The sequence below is a fragment of the Ovis canadensis genome, chromosome 11 (genome assembly GCF_042477335.2).
Source record: "Ovis canadensis isolate MfBH-ARS-UI-01 breed Bighorn chromosome 11, ARS-UI_OviCan_v2, whole genome shotgun sequence".
NCBI lineage: Eukaryota > Metazoa > Chordata > Mammalia > Artiodactyla > Bovidae > Ovis > Ovis canadensis.
The window spans coordinates 26,434,228-26,458,223 of NC_091255.1; the positions used below are offsets into that span (position 1 = coordinate 26,434,228).

Genomic DNA, 23,996 nt, shown 5'->3' on the forward strand with positions numbered 1-23,996 from the left:
AACATTGCGTCAGCGTATTACACCTTAAAAAAAAGCATCGGAAAGCCGTTGCTTTGGGGTTTTTTCTTTTTTTTAGGGAGTTCCTCTGCTTTTCTCTGGGAGAAGGAAATGACACCCCACTACAGTATTCTTGCCTAGGAAATCCCATGGACAGAGGAGCCTGGCAGGCTACAGTCCACGGTGTCGCAAAGAGTCAGACACAGCTGAGCGCACACACATCTGCTTGCTTCCTTCTTCCTTCTCCTCCTCCCTTCCCCGCTTCCCTGCACCGCCCCCTCTGTGCAACCCCCCACCATCTCCATCTTCTGGCTTGGAGCTTCACCCCACCAGCATGCAGGCTGGGTCGGAGACTTCCTGGGGTGGCAGGGGCCTCACTGGCATCCAAGCACAGGTACCGAGGTGAGTTCTCTCAGACCAGTCACTAGTCCTGCCTCACTTGAACGGTCCTGGTAGGGCCCCAGCTCGGAGCACACAAGTGTTCAAGAGCTGCCCCCCAAAGGAGCTGTGCTTTTCAGCTGTGCTTTCCCTTTTCAGCTGTGCTTTCCCAAGAACAGGGTCAGTTAGATGGTGTAAAGATGAGAGCCACTGATGGTGATGCTGATCAAGAAGGAAGATGCCCAGTTGCAGGGAGAAGCATCTGCAGTGAGGCTGGACCACCCTCCAGCCACCCTGTCTCCACTTGGTCCTTCACCCCTGGAACTCACAAAAGTCCATTTACTTCCACTTCCTCCCTCCTCCCTGCCCCTGGTTCCTCATTTTCCCACCTCCCCACTTTGGCCCCACTGCCCACTGGGACTGAGGCCATGAAAGTCCCCCCCGGGAACATGGGATGTACCTTCGGACCGGTCTTTTCCATGAAGCCTTGTTTGAGATAGTTCCTGGTGATGAGGGGCACAAGCTGGGGGAAGAGAAACACACATTGACCCCCTGCCTCCCACCCAAGAGGCCGAGCTTCCCCAGTGAACTTGGCTCCCCAACCAAGGGGGAAGTTTGCAATGGGGAAGGATGTGTGCACATGGTTATATTTGGTATGGATGCAAGGCTAACATTTCAACAGAGCCCGACAACAGCACCCCAGATGTCTGCAGAGCTAATCAACACAGCTGAGTCTTGGTATAAAGACTTAGGTTAAGGGTTCTTTCAGCAATTCCAGGAGGAGGACGCAGGTCAGGCTCTGAGGAGACCCTCCTGGTGTCAGGGGGTTTTGTATTCTGAGTATCTACTGTGTGTCATCGGTTGGATGGCATGACCGACTCGATGGATGTGGGTTTGAGCAAGCTCCGGGAGTAGGTGATGGGCAGGGAAGCCTGGTGTGCTGCAGACCATGGGGTCACAAAGGACTGGACACGACTGAGCAACTGAACTGACTGACTGACTGTGTGTCAGGCTCTGCGTGTAAATCTCAACCACCCTGTGAGGTGGATGTTATCATCTTCATGCTCTGTATGAAGAAACAACACCTCAGAAAAGTCACTGAGGATTTTCCTGAAGACATGTCGCCGGTAGGATGAACTTTCGCCACCGAGAGCCAACAGACACCAGCCAGACCCTAGTAGTAGCTCTAAGATGCTGCTACTCTGTGATGCTCAAGTATAAATATGCCAGAACCTTCTGATCAGGCCCTTGGCCAAGACCTGGGCATTGGCAGGGATTCTGAGCCAGGGCCATAGGAGGCGATGGCAGGATGCATTAAGTAGAGAAAGCTCTGGACTGGGAGTCAGGAGACTTGAGTTCTAGCTCCAGGTCTGACCTCAACCAGCTTTGTTACCTTGGTAAGGCCTTATACCTCTCTGGGCCTGTTTCCTTCTGTGTAATAAGGATACTGCATTATGTGATCTACAAGACCGTCCTATGCTCAGAGAAGCTTCCAGGGATTGACACTGGCCTCCTATGCTCCAGGGTTTCAAACTGGCAAGTCTAGAACTTCAGATGAGAACGGAGCCTGGGTTGAGAGCAGGGGCAAAGGCGATGTAAGGTTTGGGAGTAGGAATGGGAAGTCTGAAGGGAGAAAGTTGTGAGCAAGAAACCAAAAATATAGAGGACACCACTCCCCTTTCCCTAAAGTGCATTCTGTAGGCTTTAATTCCTTCATTTGGAGCAAAGACAAGAGTCCTAATCATTCAGTTATCTGAATGGAAGCCAGAGCAGGGTGAATCTAGGCCTTGAGAAGGAGAAAGAGGCCGGGAATGGGGTACTATGCCCTGCACCTTAGACGCCTTGGCTCACTGGACACACACAGCCCTGGAGGCAGGGACTGTCCCAGTGGTGACAGAGGAGTAAACTGGGTCTTGGAGAGGTGAGGCCACTTGCCTTGCGTGACACACTGGCTTCCCTGCCTTCGGGTCCATGCATTTCTTTTTACAGGACCACAATCCCACTAGGGTCCCCCAGGTTTCTGGCGTTGGGTCCCTGAGCTCGGGCAAGACTTGGGGTGGTTGCTCAGAACCCCACACCCTACGTAGACATAGGGGGAGGAAAGACGGGGAGAGAGGCAGGCGGGGAGGAAACTAGGGGAGGAAAAGGGGTAACGATAGTGGAGGCGGGAGGAAGAGGACATTGAGGATGCTGACCAAAGCCCAGTTTCCCCCGCATGGGTCGGGCAAGTTGGAGAGCTGCCCAGACAATGAGGTGGGGCGTCTGCAATTTGTCCTCAGCGTCTCCAGGCAGCAGTCAGCACCCCCATGCCACGCCCATGCAAGTGGGCATTCACCCGCTATGGCAGCTGACTCTGCAGGCCGGGAGGGCCCTGAGCCAGGCCTGGCTGGAGGAACTCGTGGAGACGTGCCGTCTCAGTGCAACCCTAGGTCTGGAGAGGACCCCTGTTCCAGACACTTCGCTCCCTGCAAACTGGGGAATTAAGGAGCACTTAGGCTTTCAAGAAGGGTCTAACATTTGGGAATAATAAAGTCCCAGGAATGGGACTTCCCTGGTGGTCCAGTGGTTAAGACTCTGCACTTCTACTGCAGGGGGCCCAGGTCCCATCCCTGATCAGGGAAATAATGCTCCACATGCTGGGTGGTATGGCCAAAAGAAAAGTCACACGATTAACATGGTCTTTCCACCCCCTGTCTCTTACAAAATCCTTCCAGAGCAGGCCTAACCCAGGGACTAGAGCACAGCACCTCAGAGTTAGAAGAGGCCCTGCAGATGACCCAGACCAAGTGCCGCCTTACACACGTGGGAACAGATGCTCAGAGAGGCAGCTCCACCTGCAGTGGTCACACAGCAAGTCAGCAGCAGAGCATCCACAAGGGCCCAGGCCTCCCAGCTCACACCCTCCGGCCCACTCTATACAGCTTCCCCAGCCAAGCCTGAGGGATGTACATGGATGCCCCAGACCTCTGAAGACAACTGAAATGAACTTCTCAGGCTCACTGTCACCTCGGCCAAGAAAGGCAGACTCTTTCTGTTAGAATGATAATGGGAAAGATCCCACTGCCTTCCTTAAAGCAGACTAGGAAAGGGCAAAGTAGGGGATGTTCAAGTGGGAAGAACACCTTCGGTTACACACTTGACCTTCCTGGGACTCAATTTCTCATCACTGGAATGGGAATAATCACCTCACCTAACTGCTGGCCACAAAGGACGATTAGATAAAAGGGATGACAAGATAAACCAGGTTCAGAAGCACATTGTAAGCAGTATGTGAGGGACCATTTGTGCATTGCAGTGGGAGAAGTCAGGAAGAGATGCCCAAATCCTGAGCCTTTTGACACTGTGAGTGACGGATCCCAAAAGGGAGAGTCTGATCTGCTTTTTGGAGACTGCCTTGCCAACAGTGAGGCCATACCTCCCACCTCCCCAGGAGAAAGCTTTTGGTTTCCTGCTGAGGTCCCCAACCCCAAGGCTCAAGGTCTTTGCTGCAGTCAAACTGAGTCTGGCCTCTGCGTGTCTTTGAGGTCAGCCAACCAGGAGCACAGGAGGTGGCAGACAGGAGCCATGGAAGTTGGGGTCTGCATTTAGCTCACCTCAGACTCTGGGAGCTCAGGAAAGGCCATTTTTAGGTATTGGAGACGAGCTGCACGGAGGGCGTTGAACCAGTCCACTATCTCCTGCAGAGAGACATGCAAAGGACAGACAGACAGTCAATGAGACTGAGAGCTGGTGGGGGCCGGGGGGGCGCGGGCAGCTGAGGCTGGCAGCAGGCAGCCAGCTGGATCTTCAGGTTTGGGCACATGCACACCCCCCAGTCCTACGCAGGCTGATCCCAGGCACCTGGGAGGATGGTGCCAGAGCCCAGGGCGTCACCCGAGCAAGTGGGAAACAGATCCCCAGAGCCATGGGAAAGGACCAAGGCCAACCGCACAGGAGTTATGCAGCGGCCCAGCACAGTGCTTGGCTCTTGCTACTGTGTGTATGCATCACCCGAGGATCTCGTTAAAATGCAAATTTGAATTCAGTGGGTTTGGGGTGGGGCCTGAGATTCTGCATTCCTAACAAGTTCACAGATGATGAGCTGCTGGTCATTGGGAGACACGTTGAGGAGCAAAGGTCCTCAGATGTCAAAGACCAGCTTTCAGGTGGGGGCCAGTGCTCCTGGGGATGCGCCATCAATACAATGCTCATCACCTGGAGTGCAAGTTAGGCCGAAGCTGGCGTGGACCGCCTGTGTCCCTCTGGGAGAGCGCCTCCCTCAGCAGTGTCCACCCTCGTCTCTCACCTGCTGAACCCGTTATTCCAGCCGGTTCTGCCTCTGCTCTGCTGCTCTTCATTCAGTCCTTACGGCAGCCAGAGTGATTTCCAAATTGCAAATCTAACTGAGTCTAGCTTGGAGTCCTCTCCACTACCCTCAGGGGAAGAGCCTTAAGTTCTTTAGTATGACTTACTTTGCCCTCTGGACTTCTCTGACAGCTCAGACAGTAAAAATTCTGCCTGCGAATCTGCAGGAGACCCAGGTTTGATCCCTAAGTTGGGAAGATCCCTTAGAGAAGAAAATGGCAACCCACTGCAGTATTCTTGCCTGGAGAATGCCATGGACAGAGGAGCCTAGTGGGCTACAGTCCGTGGGGTCACAAAGAGTTGGACAGGACGGAGTGACTAACACTGTCGCTTTCACTTTCCTCTCTGAGCTCTTTCCATACAAAATCATTTGCAATCGCTGCCCCCACGTTCTTCCCTTCTCTTGGAACATTCTGCCTCACCCACCTCTCTGCCCTCACCCTTGATACACCTTTTATCTAGAACATTTTATTCATCCTGAGAGTGAGTTTAGATGGAATAGATTTTTGCTCCACCCAAACCCTGATTCTATGAAAAATGCCCCACCCATTCTCAGCCGCGCACCACCCATCCACACTTGCTGCTATGATCCTACCCCTTCTTGGCCACAGAAAATGGATGAGGGCTGGCCCAGCACAGGGGCTGAGCAGGGCTTATCGGATTCTGTCTCACAGGAGTATGGAAGAGGAGAGGAAAGACCTGTTCAAATAGCTGCCGTGCTGCACTCGGATGCAATACAATGATTGAGAAATTCATTTGAACTTGGTTTCAAAGGTATGAAACATCAGTACCTTTCCTCCGTTTTAGGCCAAGCTTTGCTGGTTCAATATTCCTAAACTCTCTTGACCAGGGCATGAAGAACCTTATAGGGTTTCAGGCACTAAGGGAAGGGGGTCATCCCCACGGAAGACCCCCCCAGGCCTTCACTTTGGAAAGACTCTTCCAGGCACAAATCCAACCTGCATACAGTTTGGTTTGTCCTTAAGTTTTGCCTGTTTCAGTTCTCTATACACGTGTTCCTGTTTGCCACAGACTTAAGGCTGTCCACTTTACTTTTAATTTGCCCACCTGGCTTCTGCAGGCGTGAGTTTCTGGCCCCCCATTTATGCCCATCTACGGGAGAAGCTGCGGCATCACCAGGGAGAGGAGACTGGCCGGAACCAGGTTGTCAGCTGCTCTACAGCTGGGCCAGTGGGAGGGCGTCAGGTACCATAAGTGTCTGAGATCATGGGCACCTCAGCAAAAGTCCTTTAGCAGCGATGGGCATGGAGAGGGAGCCACTGGTATCCAGTTAGTCTGGACATGGGGCCACAGCAGTGAGCCCGGCATGGACTGAGAGCCAGGGATCTCCAGCATGTCTCCTGGACTGCACGAGTCCCAAGATTCTGGAAAAGCCAATGGAGGGAGCCGAGAAAAATGAGTGGCACTAGACTTCTTGGCAGTTTGGGGAATGAGATCCTTGCATTTAGAGAAACAAAGAAGCGAGACGTTACTTGCACTCCTGGTTTTATAGAACAACGTGTTCCTGTTAAGAGTGTATTCTCTCTCTCTCCAAACACACACAGAATCACACACATCACAGTTCTTAATTCTAACCTCTCAGGCGGCCCAACCGTGCTTCTGTCCTTTGAAATAAATACCCCTGTTTCTTTTCCACGCATGACCCTTTCAAGTGGGTTTGAGTGTTCTCCTTCTCAGCATACTCACACAGTTCTTAAGTAGAACCTCCCTCTTTGGATAGCCTTTTGGAGTGCCCCTCCCCCAGACTAGGCCACTTACATGTCTCCTGTGTGTCTCTAGCACGGCTGCCACCGGCATCATCACACAGTATCTTCAGTGCCTATTTCCCCATCTGTCTCTTTCCCAAGACTATGAGATCCCAGAAGCCCATTCACTACACACCCCAGTGCTGTGCACGTTGCAGGGAGGGGCGCTGTAAGGATTTACTGAAAGAGTGAAGTCCTGAACACAGAAATGATCAGGAAAGGCTCGCAAGAGCTTGTCTTCCGCTGCTGCCACAATCGTGAACAAATAACAACAGTGACAACTAATGTTTACAGTGCACTTCTCAGTAATGAGATGCATTCACATTCATGGTTCAGAGTCTCTCGATCCTCAAGACCCCTCCAGGAAGTGGGTATTATCAACCATACACAGGCAGACTTGGGAGGGGAAGGGACCTGCCCTCGTAACACACCAGGGAGTGGCAGAAGCAGGGTCCCAACTTCTGACTCCAAACCCCAGCTCTTCAGACCACGCCAGGAAGTCAGCCCAGACGCCGGAGAGAGCAGGAAGCCTGCTAGGAGGACGATCCACGGTCAGTATCCCACTGCTGGGGCCTCTTGGGAAGATCCAGGCCCTGTATCTAGTTTCTGACTCCTGCTGGCAAGGGTCTTCCTCCAGCAGAACCACATGGGGTGGTAAGACAGGTGCAGGGTTCAGGAACCATCGGCCACATGACTCTGAGCAAATTACTTCACACACCCATGCCTCAGTGCATGGGTACTAAGTTGCTTCAGTCGTGTGCGACCCTTTGAGATGCTATGGACTGTAACCCGCCAGGTTCCTCTGTCCATGGGATTCTCCAGGCAAGAATACTGGAGTGGGTTGCCATGGCTTCCTCCAGGGGATCTTCCTGACCCAAGGATTGAAACTTCATCTCCTGAAACTCCTGCATTGCAGGTGGATTCTTTACCGCTGAGCCACCAAGGAAGTCGCATGCCTTAGTAACATGGAGATACAACATTTCCAGGGTTGTTTTGAAGATTAAGAACTGATGTACAGGACTTCCCTGGCAGTCCAGTGATTAAGACTCCACGCTTCCAATGGGTCCATCTTTGGTCAGGGAATGAAGATCCCACATGCCGCACGGCGCAGGCAAATTAATTAATTAATTAATTTTTTAAAAAGAAAAGCAATGATGTATAGTGATCACCAAGAAAAGTGCCCAGCACAGAATTAATAGCAAATCACAAAACGTCAGCCCCCACCTTTGCACCTCCTCACCTCCACTTAGCATCTCTGACTCTTGCCCAGTCACATGACCCTGCCATTTAGAGTTGGCTTTTGTCTTAGCAGCTGTACTATTGGCCTGCTCTTCTCTGACGGAGCTGACTTCCTGGACCTTTGATAGTGCTTCTCAAACTTCAGCGTGCCTGAGTATCACCTAGGGATCCTGTGAAAACGCAGTTTTAACTCAGCAGGTCCAGGATGGGCCCAAGACACTAGTTCTAACAAGCTCCCAGGTGATGCTCACGCAGTTGGTGCCGGACCACACACTGCGATGGGAGGCCATGGGATGCACTGCTGTTTGAGCTTCGAGTCATCCCTCCTCTCATGTCTGGAATCCCTGGCTGCACCTGATTTGCCACCTCTGGGCATAGTCCCGTCTGCTAACCGGACGGCCCTTGGTGGCTGTGCACCATCCAGACACACCCCTGGACCCTGCCTGGTTCCTCTCCCAGATCTCGCTCTGCCTTAACTTCTGCTCTGTCCCGACCAGAAGTGACAGCAGGGACTTCCCTGACGGTTTGGTGGTTAGGACTCGGTGCTGTCATTGCCGTGGGCCCGAGTTTGATCCCTGGTTGGGGAACTAAGATCCCACAAGCCACACAGTGTGGCCAAACACAGAAAGTGACAACAGATGAAAGCAAACAGCAGCGGCACGTCTCAAGAGGCTGCTGCGCCAGGGAGCCAGGGAGCTGTGTCTGCAAAGTTCGGGGCTGCTGAGCTGGAGGCTGGAGAGGCAACGCCATCCTCTCACCTTCCCACTCTCGTGGTACACAAAGAGGTTCCGAACGTGGCCATCTCTCCGGTAGGTGATCTGCAGCCCGTGGGGGTTCCCAATCTTTTCTGTCTGGAAGGTGGCATTCAAGTCCTTGATGCTGATGACAGCTTTGGGGTCTTTACCCTGAAAGAGAGGAATCAGATACTCAGGATGCCTACAGTCAGTGGAGTGACTTCTCCTCACCTTCGCCATCAAGCCTTAAGCCAAACATGACCAATTCGGAACTCCACATAGGTTTTGTAATGTTCTTGCTCTAATATCAAGATCCACAGATATTCTACTATTCTCTGTATCCAGCCATTCCACTAATACTACTACTACTAAGTTGCTTCAGACGCGTCCGACTCTATGCAACCCCATAGACGGCAGCCCACCAGGCTCCCCCATTCCTGGGATTCTCCAGGCAAGAACACTGGAGTGGGTTGCCATTGCCTTCTCCAATGCATGAAAGTGAAAAGTGAAAGTGAAGTCGCTCAGTCGTGTCCGACTCTTAGCGACCCCATGGACTGCAGCCTACCAGGCTCCTCCGCCTATGGGATTTCCCAGGCAAGAGTACTGGAGTGGGGTGCCATTGCCTTCTCCAAGCCATTCCACTAGTCCTGCTTAATCAGTTGGCTTCTCTGAGCTGGAAGGGGGCTTGGAAAGACTGTAACTTGGCCTTTTCAAGTTTTTCAGCCATAGAACTTTTTCTAAAATAAATCATTAGGATTTCCCTTAGCGGCCCAGCGGTTAGGACTCCATGCTTCCACTGTACGGGCCACGGGTTCAGTTCCTGGTCAGGGAACTAAGATCCTTCATGCTGTGCAACCAAAAAAAAACCACAAGAATTTATAATGAATATCCATGGAAGCCAATCAAATGAAACAGATAAACCAATAAAAGCAGGGGTGGGCCTCAAAGCGTGCCTTCCCACACTATACTCTGTTCTCAGGGTCTGAAAACATTTTGAGCACTCCCTGATGCTAAGAAGGCAAAGGAAAAACAAATGTTTCCTTTCATAACTGATGAGAGGAAGAAAAATGATACCAACAATCTGGTCCCATAGTAGCTGTAGCTGTAGTCACATGTAGATATTAAAATGAATTAAAATTAGGACTTCAGGGACTTCTCTGGTGGTCCAGTGGCTAAGACTCGGTGCTTCCAATGCAAGGGGCCCAGGTTTGACCCCTGGTCAAGGATCTAGGTCCCATAGCTGCACGAAGTTCCTGCACGCCACAAGGAAGACCAAAGATCCTGAGTGCAGCAACTAAGACCCATCACAACCAAATAAATAAGCAAAATTTTTTTTAAAAGAGACTTTCGTTCCTTGGCACACGTAGTCCCATTTCAGTACTCAGTGGCCATCTGTGGCTAGTGGTTAGGGTGTTGGACAGATACAGACAGAACATTTCCATCACTGACAAAAGTTCTAATAGACAGTCTTCTCTAGAGGGAAATTTGATCTTATTTATTAAAACATTGACTGCTTCGCTCTAACCCACAATTTCACATCTCAGAATCTATCTGAGAAAGCAACTGCATTACTATGCAAATATATATGTCAAAAGAGGTTTTACTACCATGTTGCTTATATTAGTTAAAAAAAATTATTTCAATGTCCATCAATGATAACGGGTTAAATAAATAAATCATGGCACATCCACACAACGAAATATCACAGAATTGTTTAAGGAAAATTTAAATCAATATTACTAATATGAAAAAATATCCATGATATCCACGTGTAAGAAATACCAAGTACTAGGATAGGATATATAGTAGGAACCTATTAATGCAAAAATTGTACACACATATATATCCATATGCTACCTGCATATAGTGTATATATGATGTACATAAACTATATGTATATATCTTTATTTGCACATACATAGGAAGTATGGACAGATTCAGGCCAACACTCTTCATAACGGCTTTCTTGAACGATTGCTAGAAGAATATTTCCTTTTAAAATATTTACTATGAAAAATACTAAAAATACAAAAAAGTATATTTTGACAATATTGTTCCTTAAAAGGAAATTTATTTTAAAAATATGACATTACTAATAAAGTCAAAATCCCTTTAATTACTACTTACCCTGTCCCTTCCCCTCCTCCATTTCCCACAGTCAATCACTGTCATGAGTTTGATGTTCATCTTTCTAGCTCACTTCTTATACTTTTATACACACATACACATGCTTATGAACATACATGTGTCATGTGGCTTTGATTTACATAAATGGTATCATATAATATAACTCATTCTACATCTTACTTTTGTCACACAACCTTGTAGTTTTTGGTTCTATCCATGTTGAAATAAATCCACCTACTCAGCTCTTGTAAATGACTAAACCAAAAGTTATCCATTTATTTTCCTGGTGACAAATATTGGGATCGTTTGTAATTTTTTGCTGCAGTCAGCTGGCATCCCTGGTATACATCTGTAAGGGTGTCTCTAGGTCACAGTACATACTCAGGAATGGAATTGCTATCTTATAAGTGTATGCATCTTTGACTTACTGAAAACTGCCAAATTATTTCACTAACTAGCTCTCCACAGTGGTTGCACCAATATTTACTTCCAACAATAACACAATAGTTTTCCTTTCTCCATATCCTCACCAACACTTGATGCTGCCAGTTTTTTAACATTTTGCCAACACGGTGAGTTTGACTGACTCTCAATTTGTTGTTAATTTTCACTTACTCAACTTAACTGAGGTATAATTTATAAGCAATAAATGGAACTCATTTTAAGAGTACAGTTTTTTGACAAGCGTATATACTCACGTAACCACCACCACAATCAAGACACACAACATCAGGAACTTCCCTGGTGGTCCAGTGATTAAGAATCCCCCTTGCAATCCAGGGGACGAAGGCTCAGTCCCTGGTCAGGGAACTAAGATCCTACATGCCGCAGAGCAACCAAGTCCAGGAGCCACAACTACTGAGCTGGTGTGCTCTATAGCCCATGGTCCCCAGCAAGAGAAGCCACCAGAGTGAGGAGCCCGTGTAACACTAGAGAGTAACTCCTAATAAAAAATAAAAAATTTAAAAATTTTTTTTTAAAAAAAGAGTAACTCCTGCTCGCCACAACTAGAGAAAGCTTGAGTGCAGCAGTGAAGACCTGGCACAGCCAAAAACAAGGAATAAATAAGTATTAAAAAAAAAAAGAGGCACAATCTCTATCCCCTCCCCAAGGACTGATGTTGAAGCTGAAACTCCAATACTTTGGCCAACTGATGGGAAGAACTGACTCATTTGGAAAGGCCCTGATGCTGGGAAAGATCGAAGGCTGGAGGAGAAGGGGACAACAGAGGATGAGATGGTTAGATGGCATCACCGACTCAATGGACATGCGTTTGGGGAAACTGCAGGAGTTGGTGATGGACAGGGAGGCCTGGCGTGCTGCAGTCCATGGGATCGCAGAGAGTCGAACGTGACTGAGCGACTGAACTGACCCGAACTGAATTGGTTTTGGTTGCATGACTTGAATTGACCAATAGCAGGCAGTTCCTGGCCTAAGCTTTGGGGCCTGGCAGCATCCTTGTTTGCTTGGGGGAAGTCGGCCGCCATGCTGTAACAAAGCTTGAGCTGGACTCCTGAATGAGGAACATTCACAGAGAGAAAAGCCACAAGGGAGCAAAGCACGAGACACGTGAGTGAAGGTTTTCTGGGTCTCCTAGCCGAGCCCAGGAAAATGAAGCAGAGGGAATGACCCAGCTGAAGTCACAGGGAGTGCCCTGCAGCAGCCACCACCTGCTCAAATTCCTGACCCTAGAGGATTATGAGACACAATCAACTGTTATTTCAAGCCACTAAGTTTCACGGTTGTGTGTCACTCAGTAACAAATACCTAAAATACTCAGTCCTTAGACATCTTTTTTCATCCATCCCCACCACCCCCCACCTCGGTGATTCCAACCAGTCCTGTTGCTTAACCAGTTTGCATGCTGCTGACTCCAGCTCAAAACTTTCCCCAAACCTCTAGACTCAGAACTTCTGAGAACCTCTTCCTCAGTCTCTACGTGGATGACTAATAAGCATCTCAAATGAAAAAGGACTCATGATCATCCCCTTAGGGAGCTAAATCTTTGCCATCTCAGCAAATGACAAACTAACCTCATAGTTGCATAAGGCAAAAAATCTGGGATGCATTCTTATTTTTTGCTGTGCTGGGTCTTCACTGCTGCCCTTGGGCTTTCTCTAACTGAAGCGAGAGGAGGCTACTCTCTCTAGTTGCGTGGGCTTCTCACTGCGGTGTCTTCTCTTGTTGTGGCTCACAGGCTCCGGAGCACTTGGCTCAGTAGTTGTGGCACACAGGCTTAGTTCTTCACAGCACATGGAATCTTCCTGGAGCAGAGATCAAACCTGTGTCTTCGGCACTGGCGGGTGGATTCTTAAGCATTGGACCACCAAGGAAGTCCTGTGGATCATTCTTGATCCCTCTCACTTTCACACCCCGTGTCCAGTCCTTCGGTAGATCTCATTGGCTCTATTTCCAAAATGCAAGCAGACCACTTTTAACCATCTCCAACACCATTGTCCCGATCTTGGATTATTGTAGTAGCTTCCTAACTGGTTTCTCTGCTTCTACTCTTGCCTCCTCCTGCCCCACTCTTGCCCAAGTAGCAGCCAGAGTGTCTCTTTTTAAAAGTTTTAGTCAAAGCTTATCACTTTTCTGCTCAAAACCCTCCTGCGTGCATGCTAAGTCACTTCAGTCGTGTCTGATTCTTTGCGATGCTATGAATCATAGCCCACCAGGCTCCAAAGTCCAGGGGATTCTCTAGTTAAGAACATTGGAGTGGGTTGCCATGCCCTCCTGCAGGGGATCTTCCTGACCCAGGGATAGAACGTGGGTCTCTTACATCTCCTGCCTTGGTAGGCAGGTTCTTTACCACTAGTGCCACCTGAGAAGCCCCCAAACCCACGTATGTCTTCCCAATAGCAGAGTCAAATCCAAACACAGACATTTTTTGTAAAAATATTCATAATGAAAAAGAATATTAAGAAATAAGATGTAACTTAAAAAAAAATCATATACCCAATAAGGGCCTTGTATATAGACTATATAAATAACTATTACAGCTCAAAAAGAAAAACAAATAACATAATAAAAATATGAGAAAAGGCTGTGAATAGACATTTCTACAAAGAAGATGTGCAACTGGCCAGTAAGTACATGAGAAGACACACAACATCACTAGCCATCGAGGACATGCAAATCGAAATCACAATGAGATATTATTTTGTACCCATTAAGATGGCTATGATCAAAAGGACAGATAATAACAAACATTGGTGAGGATGTGGAGAACCCTCATACATTGTTGGTGGGAATGTAAAATGGTGCAGCTACTTTGGAAAAATTCCTCAAAAAATTAAACAAAGAGTTATTACCATATGACTCAGCAGTTCCACTCCTAGGGAGAATTACCCAAGAAAATTGGAAACGTAGATTCACATAAAACCTTGTACATGAATGTTCATAGCAGCATTATTCATACTAGCCCAAAAGTGGAAACAACTCAACTGTCTATCAGCTGATGAATAAATAAGTGAAATATGGTATATCCTTACAGTGGAATATTACTTGGCAATAAAAAGAAATGAAGTACTGATACATGCTACCACATGAATGATCCTTAAAAACCTAATGCTAAATGAAGGGAGTCTGCTATAAAAGACCACATATTTGTATGAAATGTCAAGAACAGGCAAATCTGACAGTAGATTAGTGGTTGCCTAGGGCAAGGGGCAGAGAAGGCAATGGCACCCTACTCCAGTACTCTTCCCTGGAAAATCCCATGGACGGAGGAGCCTGGTGGGCTGCAGTCCATGGGGTCACTGAGGGTTGGACACGACTTCACTTTCACTTTCACTTTTCACTTTCATGCATTGGATAAGGAAATGGCAACCCACTCCAGTGTTCTTGCCTGGAGAATCCCAGGGATGGGGGAGCCTGGTGGGCTGCCATCTATGGGGTCACACAGAGTCGGACACGACCGAAGCGACTTAGCAGCAGCAGCAGCAGCAGCAGCAGGGCAAGGGGAGGGCTTCCCTGGTGATTCAGTGGTAAAGAATCCACCTGCCAAGCAGCAGACCTGGGTTCCACCCATGAGTCGGGAAGACCTCCTGGAGTAGGAAATGGCAATACCCTGGGAAACCCCATGGACAGAGGAGCCTGGCGGGCTATAGTCCACGGAATTGCAAAGAGTCAAACAGGACTGAGCGACTAAACAACAGGGCTGGGGGAGGCTAGTAGAGTGGAGAACTAGAGCTCACACATGTTCTTTTCAGGGTAATGAATGAAAATGTTCTAAAATTGACTGTGGTGAAAGTCGCACAACTCCACGAGTATACTAAAAGCTATTCATTACATACTTCAAACAGGTGAACTTCAAAGAGCTGACTCGTTGGAAAAGACCCTGATGCTGGGAAGGATTGAGGGCAGGAGGAGAAGGGGACGACAGAGGATGAGATGGTTGGATGGCATCACCGACTCAATGGACATGGGTTTGGGTGGACTCCGGGAGTTGGTGATGGACAGGGAGGCCTGGCGTGCTGCAGTTCATGGGGTCGGAGTCGGACACGACCAAACGACTGAACTGAACTGACACAGGTGAATCCTGTGGTATGTGAATTTACATTTCAATAAAGCTGTTAAAAAACCCATCTTCCAATGGTCTTCAAAGTCTTCCACTATGTGAGCTCCTCTCTCTATTTTTTCCACTCACTCAGTACCAGGCACTCTGGCCTCCTTCATGCCCTATAGACTCACCAAATATACTCCCAGCTCAAGCCACGGCTATGGCTCATGGTTGGGCAGTTTGTGCACTGAACAGAAAGCTCCTGGCTGAAGGGATGGGGGAGAAGCGGCATCCAGGCTTCTGCTTGCCTAGACTGGGACCAGGGATGCACCCTCTCGGAGGCGTCATCTTTTCTAATCAGCACACGTGACCATGCTCCTGCACATACTGTTCTCTCTGCTTCTTCTACCCCTCCCCCACACATCCACAGAACTTACTCATTTTTATTCAGTTCTGTGCTCAAAGGTCATCAGAGAGGCCTCCTCTGACCACCTCCCCTTGCGCCACTTGTATCATGCTCTAACCCTTCACCCTCTTTTATTTTACTTCATAGAACTTATTGCCACTGGGTAGGTAACATATATTGGTTATTACCTGTCTCTGTTCACTAGAATGGAAGCCCCAAGAGATCAGGAACTTTGTTTAGTTCACTGCTGTATCTTCATGCTTGGAATAAGGTCTAGCATAGTAGGTGCTCAATGAATATATATTTTTTGGCTGTGATGAGTTTCTATTGCTGCATGAGGGCTTACTCTAGTTGCAGGGATCGGGGGCTACTCTGCAGTTGCAGGTTTCTTACTGAGGTGGCTTCTCTTGTTCTGGAGCACAGGCTCAAGGGCACACAGGCTTCAGGAGTTGCGGCATACAGGCTTAGCTGCCCTGCGGCGTGTGGGATCTTCCTGGACCAGGGGTCGAACCCATGTCCCCTGCATTGGCAGGTGGATTCTTAACCCCTGGACCACCAAGGAAGCCCAATAAATATTTCTTGAGTGAATGAATCAGTGAAGTAAAGTCAAGTGATCATCAAAAGCTTAATCATGGACCAATCTAAGCCCATTCAAGGTGAAGAGAAGGTGAGGTTTTCAGTGGACTGCATGGATTGTATAATGAGGAAACATAGCAGCATGTGGTACCTAAGTCTCAGTGACTGAGCTCATCTGCAAGACCGGGCACCATTGATCAAAACATAGACTGGAGAGGGGTGCGTGCCCTTGCTTGGGCAGGAGTAAGAGAAGCTCACCTCTTCCTTAGTGTAGTACTTCAGCAGGCCTTCTCTTGCCAGGAGGACAAACCTCCTTTTCAGGAACTGTGCGTTGTCCCTTCCCCGCTTCCACAGGAACCCTTCTCTGTTACCTGCCACCAAAGACGAGAAAGAGTGAACCACCACAGCTCTAAGACCAACAGGCAACTCTCACCTGCCTATTGGTGACCCCGTGCCGTGCAGTCTCAGGGGTGGAGTGGACCTCCCACCTGCTGCTGAAACGTCTCGGATCTGATTTAGCTCTTACAGCTGCAGGATGTGGGGTCCTTTGCAATGCTGCATGATTTTAGTTGGGGGTCCCCTCCAACTTTCTTTCTTGGCTGTTTCCTAAGAAGACATAGTAAACCTTTAGGTGGGGACTTCCCTGGTGGTCCAGTGGTTTAGAATCCACCTGCCAATGCAAGGGACATGGGTTCAATCTCCAGTCTGGGAAGATCCTACATGCTGCAGAGCAACTAAGCCCACGTGCCACCACTACTGAGCCACGTGCCACAACTATTGGAGCCTGCCTGCCTAGAGCCTGCGCTCTGCAACAAGAGAAGGCACTGCAACCGGAGAGCAGCCAGTGCAGCAACAAACACCCAGCACAGCCAAAAACAAATAAATAAATTTAAATGTCAAGGAACCCTTAAGTAGGCTAAAAACTGAGAAACTGGACTGATTTTGAAAGAGGCCCAACTTCACGTTGATATCAGCCAAATGAAAGTCTCCCAAGTACGGGAATAATGAGTGACCTCTAGGTCCCTGCTGGTGGATGAACACTCTGTGCTCCTGGCGGCTACGAGCGTTCAGCTCTGGCTGCCTCTGGTCCTCGAGAGGACCAAATGTTTTGTACATTTTGCTCTCTGGGACAGTGTCCATTTGGACTCACAGCAGAGGGGTAGAATGTGCCACAGGTCCAAGGCCACCGATGAGGTCATGCCCTACCCAAAGGCGGGAAGGGAGGCAAAATCCAGCCCATTCTCCTTCTCAAGGCTTGTGCCACACTAGGGTCCGTTAGCCAGAAACAGATTGTCTATTTCTACCTGGTCTCCCCAGGGGGTGAATCTTTTTGCAATTTATACTAAGACTCTGTACACCCTGTGGTCCTTCAGGGACCTGAAACGAATGAGCTTCTCAGCCAAGAAGACCATAAAACCCCACCAGCCGATGTGTTGCTATTTCAGAAGCAGAGGAACCCACACCTTGGTCTCTGGGGCCAGAGTGAGGGCGGCAGGTATCTCTCTGCTGACCTTGTTCCTAATACTCAGGCACTTTGTTTTCTAGAATGCATCAGAATCAGCCCTCAAGAGATGATGAAAATAACTTTACCTGGGGCTGAGATGGTTTTCCCATCGGCCATAAATTCCTGTCTCTCATACTTAGCTCGAATCCACTGTTCTTTTAAGACCCTAAAAAGAGAGAACCTTTAGTCAGCTGTGTCTGGTGAATCCTCTTTTCATGGCAATTTTATGAGACCCTGTAGCTGAGGATGGGAGCTTCACAGCGATGCCTGGCTACCTGCCCAGCCTGGTAAAGTTTTGCCACCTGCATACTATTAACACTTGGGACCAGGTAATGCTTCATGGTGGGGGACTATCTCGTGCTTTGTAGGATGTATAGTAGTATCTCAGACCTCCACCCCCTTGATACCAATAGCAACCCTTCCCAAGTTGTGATACTCCAAAATGTCTGCAGACAAGGCCAGTATCTCACCAGGGAATAAAATCTCCCCTCAGGGGCTAAATTCAAACCGCTATGCTATTCCAACCTCAGCCCCAATCCTCTAGGTCAATGAGACAGATGCCAGCTTTCCTGGACCGTCTAGTCGGCCACATTGCACTGTGTGTTCATGAGCTTAAGCCAGGAGAGTCCATGAGCCTCTCCCCAAGGCCCACCCATGAGATCTGGGCATGCTACAATGGACACAGCAGTGGTCTCAGGGTCTCACCCTCTGGGACCTGGTCCTAGTGAAGTCATTTAGTTCTGTCCGACTCTTTGTGACCCCATGGACTGTAGCCTACCAGGCTCCTCCCTCCATGGGATTCTCCAGGCAAGAATACTGGAGTAGATTGCCATTTCCTTCTCCAGGGGATCTTCCCGACCCAGGGATCGAACCCAGGTCTCCAGCATTCCAGGCAGGTGCTTTAACCTCTGAGCCACCTGGTCCTACTCTACCATTTATCCACTGTGTGACCAAGGGCAAGTTACTTTACTCCTCTGAACTTGGGGAGTATTCCAGTAATATTATATCTACCTATCCCTTAGAGTTGTTGAGAGGTTTAAATGCATACAGAGGGCCTAGTACTATGCTGAGCACATAACAGGCATTTGATGTTAGCCCAACCAGACACTGTCACCCACGACCCCTACAGAAAATCCACACAGCTGAGAGGGACTTCATTCCAATTGTTTGGTTCCCTCTTGCCTTTTCCAGGCAAACGTTCCCAGGTTGATATGACCTCATCCCTTGGCCACAGGGAATGACCTAGAACTGAGTACCTGACCCAAATTGGTCAATCAGAGCTTGGCCCTGGGCTGTGGGGACCAAAAGGAGTAAAACTGAGAGAGGTGGATTGGAAGCCCGCTCTCCAAGGCTGGGAGCTGGAGCTGGGAGCATGGATATGGTGTTGCTCTCAGCTAGAGGAAGAAGTATATTGAAAAGCAGAGATATCACTTTGCCAACAAAGGTCTATATAGCCAGAGCTATGTTTTTCCAGTAGTCATGTATGGATGTGAGAACTGGACCATTAAGAAGGCTGAGCACCGAACAACTGATGCTTTCTATCTGTGGTGCTGGAGGAGACTCTTGAGAGTCCCTGGGACTGCAAGGAGATGAAACCGGTCAATCCTAAAGGAAATCAATCCTAAATATTCATTGGAAGAACTGATGCTGAAGCTTAAGTTCTGATACTTTGGCCACCTGATGTGAAGAGCTGACTCATTGGAAAAGGAGCTGACTCCCTGATGCTGGGAAAGATTGAGGGCAAGAGGAGAAGGGGGCGACAGAGGGTGAGATGGTTGGATGGCATCATCGACTCCATGGACATGAGTTTGAATAAACTCCAGGAGATAGTGAAGAACAGGGAAGCCTGGCATGCTGCAGTCCATGGGCTCACAAAGAATTGGATACAACTGAGCAACTGAACAACAACAGGAAGAAAGCCTGGCTGAGAAAAAGAGGTAAGAATGGGAACCAGAGGGATTTCAGAGACTTGATAGTGCTGGAGCCTCCAGCCTGTCCTTCCGGAGGGTGGCTCCACCTCTGTTCTTTGTGCGGTCTGATCCAAACCCAGAAAATCACCTTGTGCATAAGCTGGTTTAAATTGGGTTTCTGTTGTATGTAGTCAAGGGCCCTGCTGAGTGCACAGCCCTTGGCCCCAGGACACAGAGGAACACTGAATCACAGGATCAGAGCTGGGAGAGAATGGAGACCGACATTCTGGAGGTGGAGAATTCAGGGGACTTTTAGAATTAGAGATGGAGTTTTAGCATTCAACCAGAAGGGATTACAGTTCAGGGCTGTAGTTGGGGTCATGACACATAGCGTCTGTGTAGCACTGGCGGAGAGCCTTGAGCTCAGTAGGTGCTCACCAAGTACCTGGTCCCTTCCCCCTGGAGCAAAGGGTTGGGTGGCAGTGGTGAGGCAAAAGGAGCCCTTTCACATTAAGCCTGGCACATCCCACAGCTGGGCCAGCCACCAGCCAGTATGCCAAGGTGGACGTAGAAATAGATTAAAACTGGCATGAAGGGGTTTCCCTGGTGGTCCAGTTGTGAAGAATCTGCCTTGCAAGGCAAGGGACACCAGTAGGATCCCTGGTCTGGGAGGATTCCATATGCTGAGGAGCAACTAAGCCCGCATGCTCTAGGGCCCGCACGCCACTGCTCCTGGGCTCACAGTGCTGCAACTGCTGAAGCCCACGTGCCTAGAGCCTGTGCTCCAAGAGGGGAGAAGCCACCACAGTGAGAAGCCAGCGCATCTCGGCAAAGAGCAGCCCCAGCTTGTTGCAACCAGAGAAAGCCTGCACACAGCAGCGAAGACCCACACAGCCAAACAAATAAAAAGAAGTAAATAAATCCTTTAAAAAGAATGGCATGAGGGGTGTCTTGTGAGATGTTTTACCTAAGTTATCTCCTTTAATCTCTACCATCATGCCTACCAAACGTAGGCATCACTGTCTACGTTTCACAGATGAGGCTGCCACGAGTTGCAGAGTTCTGCTCCCTTGTCTACCTTTTCACAGCTGAATAGAGACAGAGAAGCATCCTGGGGTCTCCTGAGTGCAAAGCTGTGCCTGCTCTACCCTGCGTAGGTTGTTTAAATACCGGGACATCACAGGACACTAGATACGGTTGCATAGCTTATGCACTGTCCACCAGCATCCTGCCATGGTTAGAGGTCAATGGCGGCAGAAATGCAGCCTGTTTCCAGCAAGCCACGCCTCCTGTCTGCCTGGAGATAACCCTTCTCCCCATTTACACTCCATTCACACTCAGCCAAGATGCTGAGTCCCTGGGAGGGAAGCTCAGGCTCAGACAGTCTGGCCTGCAGAGGTTTGGGGTCACTACAGACCAGTGTCACCCCCACCCCTCACCCCCAGGGGACCTGAACCCTCCTGCTGCTCCACAGCATGCAATCCCAGTACCCTGGACTTTTTTTCCCAGCACCTTGGTACAGTCACGAAGGCCCTGGTGTCAGATGGGCTAGTCCCAGCTCTGCCTCTATCAGCCTCAAGTTTTTCATTTTTATGGTGGGGATAATGCAGTATGATCTCATAGGGTTGCTGAGAGAACGAAAATTAACACACACAAGCATTTAACACAGGGCCTGATACAGAGTAAAGCTCAATAAATATTTGAAAGTGAAGTCACTCAGTCGTGTCTGACTCTTTGCGACCCTGTGGACTGTAGCCCACCAGGCTCCTCAGTTCATGGGATTCTCTCCAGGCAAGAATACTGGAGTGGGTTGCCATTTCCTTCTCCAGGGGATCTTCCCAACCCAGGTATCGAACCCGGGTCTCCCACATTGCAGGCAGACGCTTTAACCTCTGAGCTACCAGGGAAGCCCCAATAAATATTAGTAGCTACAAGTATTTCTATGGTTATTATTTGGGGATCTGGGGCCTAAGCAGCTGCCTTGGAGCTATGCTGAGCTTAGGTGGGACAGCTCTGGGCACAAGATTCTGTGCAAAGTAGCTCAAGCACATTGATTCTGCTAGAATACTGGCATTACTCTTGTTAATCAAGTTAGTCATCACCTGTAGGCTATGAGAACATCAAGGCAAAGGGACAGAAACTAAAGCAGATGTCCCATTTCACAGATGAGTCCAGGAAACTGAGTCCCAAAGAGGGGAGGTGATGACCCAAGCTTCGAAGGTAGAGGGCCTTACACAGGTCTGTGTGTTCTCATATACCAAATGCTCTCCTGGCTCCACCTGCTGGGCAGGTCCACAGAAAAGGCTGTCAGAGACAAAGGCACTGGAGATGGGGTAGCGGTGGGGGTGGGTGGGACCAGGAAATCACCCACTCACATGCAGTCGCTGGCCTGGGGGATATAGTAGAATGCAGGGACTCTGGCTTCGTACTTGGCCTTCACTCGGAGGTTCCCGTTGTGGGTCATAAACTGCAAGACAAGAGCAACTTGGGGTAATGTTAGAACTTAAAAAAATGTGAAATGAAACCGCAGTCTACCCAGAAGGCCACTGTTCTCACTGACTCCTAGGCTGAGTCAGGAGACACTCCTCCTGGAGTCTGACATTTCCCCCAACCCAGCTTGGTCACGCGTGATGCTCACAAGTCCCAGCCTGGAACAATGTAACAACCACGCCTCATACAGGCATAGCACTTTACAGCTCTCTCACATTATTCCATTTGATCCCCTCAATCACTGTAATATTACTGTCCCTGTTATAAAACAAGGACAGCAAGGCTCAGAGAGGTTAGGCGACTTACCCAAGGTAACACAGCGAGTCAGTGGAGAGCTGGAATTTGAACCCAGACCTGCCTAACTCCAAAGCTCATGTACCTTCTCCACTGCCCTCCACAGATGGCCAGGACCACCAGCAGTAGTCCCTGCAAGTCCATAGGAGATGGATGGAACTGAAGGATGGAGCACTTTAGTGCTCCACCCCATAGCGTATGTGGGTCAGGAAGATTGCACCAGAGAGACCCAGGGGCACGTGTGTGTGTCAGGAGCGGCCCTGGCCATCAGTCAGCACTCAGTAACATCGGTGGCATATCTGGGCTGGGGACACGTGGGAAAAAAACAGCCCATTTTTAATCCACATCTCTTGGAAAGAGTGAACTCTATTCTTCCCTTCCCCACCAGCCACTGGGTTGTCACAGGATTTGCATGGGCTTTGAGTCTCCATAGAGCAGGGTTCCCGTTGGGCTACACTTAATCCCCTGAGCTTCAGGGATCTCACCTGCAAAGATGAAGAAGCTATAACTGGGGAGTGCTAAGTGTTAAGTTGCTTCAGTCGTGTCCGACTCTTTGTGACCCCCTGGATTGTAGCCCACCAGGCTCCTCTGTCCGTGGGATTTCCCAGGCAAGAACACTGGAGTGGGTTGCCATTTCCTTCTCCAGGGGGTCTTCCCAACCCAGGGATTGAACCCGTGTCTCCTGCATTGGCAGGCAGGTTCTTTTCCACTGAGCCACCACAAAGCCCATAATGGGGGAGTGATGAGGCACAAAGAAACAACCTTCAGGTTTATATGCCAGTTTCTGGTCTTTCTCCTGCACTAGAATGTAGGCTCCACATAAGGAGAGACTTTATCTTCACTGCTCTGTCCTACACCCAGCAAATGCAGGCTTACAGTAATGAATGAATGAATAAAGCATCGAGCCCAGTGGTCTAGCACAGTGCCTGGCACAGACAGGGGTACTCAGTAAACATGGGTCTGCTTCCCCGGTTCCTTGAAATCCTCAGCCAGCCCAGTTTAGGACTGCCTGCTCTCTGAAGGTTTTCTGGCCAGAATGGTGTCATCATCCAGGCTGAAGATGTTCTCCATCTCTGGAGATCAGGAGAACACGGTGGCTCCCTCCCTGGCTAGGGGGACTGGAGAAGGGCTATGGATCATGAATCAGGATACTTCTGTTCTGGTCCAGGACTTCAGCTACTAAGGACAGCAGCTGTTAACTGACTATTTACATTGTACTTGCCTTGAGTCAGCATTTAATCCTCATAGCAACCCTGTGAAGGGATAGTGGTATATTTATAATACACATGTGGAAAGGGCCCACAGCTAGTGTTAAATAGCAGGCTCCGGACCTCACAGCTTGCAAGTAAGCCATGGAGCTAGGATTTGAACTCAGGGCCTCTGTCTAAGGTAACTCTAACTGGCTCCTTACTGCCCCTCTCTCGGCCTCAGTTTCCTTCCCTGAGGAACGGGAGCAGGCTCCTGTTCAAAGGCTCTCCACGTGTGCCCCTTGCTACCTCCACGATACTGTCGTCCCAGAAGTCAAGTCTGACGGATTTCACTTTGCTGATGTCTGGAAAGTTGCGGTGGACTCCGGAGCAGTTCAGACAGATAAAGATGCCCAGCTTGTAAGAGGCCCAGTCGGGATCTGCGGGGTGAGAGGGCAGGGTGGGGAGCTGGGTGAAGAGCTGGCTGAAGAAACCAGGGCTAGGCTAGGGGCGCCAGGAGAGGCAAGGGCTTGGCAGGTACCA

The 23,996-nt window shown here is 49.3% G+C and overlaps 1 protein-coding gene across 2 annotated transcripts in view; it reads right to left on the reverse strand.

Annotated features, from left to right (window-relative positions):
• The window catches only part of ADAP2 (ArfGAP with dual PH domains 2), a 29,612-nt gene that overhangs the window by 4,658 nt on the left and 958 nt on the right, over positions 1-23,996 (reverse strand). For both annotated transcript variants that reach the window (XM_069602882.1, XM_069602881.1), the window contains exons 2-8: positions 23,763-23,893; positions 21,858-21,949; positions 17,659-17,738; positions 16,327-16,439; positions 8,483-8,629; positions 3,969-4,052; positions 836-898 (exon numbers count right to left, since the gene is read on the reverse strand). In XM_069602882.1, the coding sequence (XP_069458983.1) occupies positions 836-898; positions 3,969-4,052; positions 8,483-8,629; positions 16,327-16,439; positions 17,659-17,738; positions 21,858-21,949; positions 23,763-23,893 (710 nt within the window). The remainder of the gene's footprint in view (positions 1-835; positions 899-3,968; positions 4,053-8,482; positions 8,630-16,326; positions 16,440-17,658; positions 17,739-21,857; positions 21,950-23,762; positions 23,894-23,996) is intronic.